Genomic DNA, 3,794 nt, shown 5'->3' with positions numbered 1-3,794 from the left:
CTGGAAGAGAATGACAAAACAAAGTCAGCCGTGAGGTCACACATGCGCCTCCCTCTTACTTCAAGCAGCATTAAACACTTTGCACTTTGGAAATTCAGTACCTCCATTGAACGTCACGTTTATGCAGATGTTTGGCTTCTGTACTAGCGAACTAGCTGATGGAGTACTAGCAGGAATACAGGTAAATGCCCACAGCACAAATGGAGCATCAGAACTAAGTGTCTACAGGTTCGGCAAGGCCCTGCATTAAGGAGGGAGGAAGACCATAAACATCCTGCCTAATTTAGTCAGCCACTTTTCTGGAAGAAGTTTACAGTTGATCTCTAGACCTCAAAATTCTTTATGAAACCAGCCCACCATGTGCTGCAGGTCAGCCCCAGACACATGTGGAGAGAGAGAATACTTTCCTCAGCAGGAACTCATTGGAAAACAGAGCAGCCATAGCCCCACAGACAAAATTCTCGCAAAATATGAACCACGCATACTGCCCCAAGGTGCTATCTGCTCTGAAGAACCAAAGGTCCCACCCCAGCCTGTCCCCCCTTTCCAGCTGTGCCTCTTAAAGACTTTTCAGTGCTACAATTCCATCAGGACACCATCTTGCACCAATGAGCATCAGAATGAGACTCGCGGTAGGTAGGCAGGGGTTTCTTGCATATTTCAGTGTGTCCCAAATGTTCCTCTTCTGAGTAAACAAATCCCAAAACCTTACAGGTATCTTTAAAAAACCTCACACATTAAAACCAAAGTATAAGAATGTGCAACCTGACAATATTTTGTCAAAATAGTTGGACAGGTGGGAAAGAGACAAGGAGAAGAGTCAACCGAGAGCATTGGTGCAAAATGCTCAGCTGAAAATATATTGATCTGACAGTAGGGGTAGGTCATAGTTACATTTATCAATTTGAAGAAAGCACTGCACCAGGTTCCTGTTCCACACCTATTCTATGTTAAAACATCCTTCAAATGTCAAATAAGAAAGAGAAACAAACAGAAAATAAACCATACTGGCAAAGCTCACAATAATATAATAATAATAATAAGCATGCAATGAAAACAATTAAAACAGAGAGTATGGAAATGTTCATGGGCACACATTGCTTGGGGGTAAATACTTGATATCAGCATTTCCCTGAAGTTTCTGCACTTGTATGAAAATAGGCACTAGAATGGGACCTGTCTTGTTTCATTTGTAGCTCAATGGCAGAAGAAAACAGGTCAGTTTTGCGCTCAATAGGTGAATATTTATGAGTTAGAAGAGTTGAAGCTATTCAGGCATTACTCTTTGGTGTAGTTTTCTAAAAATCGCTGTAAATTGCAGCACAAATATTTTGTCAATGGCAAAGATCTTTTCTTCAGCAAAGAGAACCTTCAAAAGACATAAAATGTCAAAATGGACCAGTTTTCCAACGTCAGAGCAGCTTGCTGGCAGGTAAAATACATAATTAATAAGGATGAATGATTAATTCACCTTTGAGCTGGTTCATAGCTTCATCTCATTTGCAAGGCACTTCTGCAATCTGCCTATCAAATAAAGCAATCCCACTGCCCAGTCAAGTCACTGGGCAAGTGTTTCACTACCTGTGTTCCACCTTCCCTGCCCAAGTGCCCACTGGATCTCTGCCTTCCACCCAAGCAGGAGGCCACACACATCACCAGCATGTTACCCATATTAGGCTCAGATCATCAGACAAGACTAGATTTCTCTCTCTCTCTCTAAACTTTGACTCATAGGTGAAGTCTCATGATACCCTGACAGTTTCTCCACTGCTGGTCAAAATATTGGGACTAAGCCACACACACATGGCAAGAAGGGAATCAGAACCTGTCCAGAGATCTCCACACCTCACACCTGCCCTTGCCTCTGAACTCTGCAAGCAATCATGGGGAAAAACAGTTTAGAAGTTGAAAATAAGGCAGTGACTGCAATTCTTGCTCCCTCCATAGGCTTTTTATGCAGTATGGGGGACTGGGGCAGAGAAGACACCTTGCAGATACCTTTAGGACTAAAAGCAGTGTCTCCAACCTCAAGTGCCAGCAGCATTCGTGCACCTCCAGAGCAGACACCTCAGTCTGGCAGGACACCTCATGGTCTATTCTGCCCTCAAGCCTCCTCTTACCTGTATGAGACCGCATATGTCGCGTCAGATCTTGCAGAGACCAGAAACGCTTGTTGCACACAGTACAGACTTTCTTTCTTTTGTCTGCTTTTGCAGTACTCTTAGCCCCATCAGTCTTTGGTTTGTCATCACTGCTCTTCTCAGTGGACTTTCTCTCTGTGCCTTCCCCCTCAGAGATGCTTTCGCTCTCTTCATTCTCCTTTCCTGTTGCCTCAAAGTCCACAGGAGACTCCACTACCTTCAAGTCCAGCGGAGACTCTTCCTGCTCAAGACCAGAGTCCTGCATCGAGGGAGCTCCTGCATCATCCTGAATGCTTTTGCTTTCATCCTCACTGCTCCTTTCATCCTTTCTGTCCTCACGAATGTGGGCCTTTTTGTGACGGCTAAGAGTGCCAGCAAACTTGAAGGTTTTGCCACAAATGTCACAGGCATGTTTCCTTTCAGTCTGAGAACTGCTGCCTGCACTCTGGTCACTCTCTGCCAGCTTGAAGTCCATTAATTTGCTGGCAAAATTGAGGTCAAGACTTTTGTTACTTACAGAATCTTCCTCAGGGCCCTCTTCATATCCATCCACTTTTTCTTCAGCATCCTCTTCTGCCAGAAGGGGACCAGCCTTCTGCTCCTCCTTGGGGCCGTGCTCACTCTCTAGTAGCTCTGTCATTTCCTCTGACTGCTCCTTCTCGCCACAGCTCAGGTTCAAGACTTTGTTTCCTGTAGCTAGTGTCTCTGCATCCACCTGGCTCTCTGCAAGGAAACACAGAGAAACTTTCAGTGGGATGCTCCCTGATGATTCCCAGCTACCAGCAGTGAGCCTGCATATGGACCCAGGAGCATTGCTTCTGATCAAGCAGCTTCTTGAAATAATTTTTAGTATAATCACTTTTAACCAGAGAACACAACATGCTGAGACACTGAAAAAGAGCTGAGATCACTATTACAAATAGACCATTCCAGAGACACATGGATATATTACTAATAAACTTGCGTATGAAAAACATGAACATAGATTGAAATAATATACAACCCACATATTCATCAAACTAATTTTTGTGTAGCAGGAAATGTTTTTCCAAGGAAATGTAAAGGCCTCATGCAACCACCTGGTACAACTAAATGTGAATAGTCGGTGCAGACAGTACCACAAAAGTTGGCTTAAAAAGATGAGTACACACTGTGAAAGTGGAAGATGTGGAAGTTCATCCACACCTGAATCTCTGATATGCCACTTGGAATCAAAATGTAAAGCCAAGGGACAGTAACAGGCTTTGCTGTTTCAAAGTTACTGCACAAGAGGACAAAAATTACCTAAGATAAAGTCCTTAATGGTGTCCTCTGCTTACTTACCTGTCTGCAGCACTAATATTGCTGAAGATGTAACATATGTCCAAAAAAACTGAAACAGGTAAGGTGCTTAAGGAGAACAGAGGTCTGGAGCTGTACTCTCCCAAGCTCCACACAAACAGTGTATTAGCAAATAGGAAGTAAGCTGGTCTGGCTCTGGAGGCCAAAGCTGCTGCTGATGCACAGCATGTAATCTGCATCCCCAGTGCCACTTCCCAGGAATTGTTCCAGGACAAAGTTCTCAAGTGGTGCTTTCTGAAAGCTGAAACTTTCCTTTAAGTCCTCCACCCCGCCTCCTGCTTATTGACAACCAGCAGCAAAGGGAGCCCACAA

General features: G+C 44.1%; 1 protein-coding gene across 7 annotated transcripts in view; it reads right to left on the bottom strand.

Moving 5' to 3' along the window:
• RREB1 (ras responsive element binding protein 1) overlaps positions 1–3,794 on the bottom strand; it is a 133,662-nt gene that overhangs the window by 16,197 nt on the left and 113,671 nt on the right. For 6 of the 7 annotated variants that reach the window (XM_021534650.4, XM_021534642.3, XM_021534659.4 and 3 more), the window contains one exon: positions 2,121–2,864. In XM_021534650.4, the coding sequence (XP_021390325.1) occupies positions 2,121–2,864 (744 nt within the window). The remainder of the gene's footprint in view (positions 1–2,120; positions 2,865–3,794) is intronic. The other variant, XM_021534700.4, reaches the window with a different exon arrangement.

This window comes from Lonchura striata, chromosome 2 (genome assembly GCF_050655825.1).
Source record: "Lonchura striata isolate lonStrDom1 chromosome 2, ASM5065582v1, whole genome shotgun sequence".
In the NCBI taxonomy this organism is placed as follows: Eukaryota; Metazoa; Chordata; class Aves; order Passeriformes; family Estrildidae; genus Lonchura; species Lonchura striata.
This window is presented reverse-complemented; position numbering and strand designations above follow the sequence as displayed.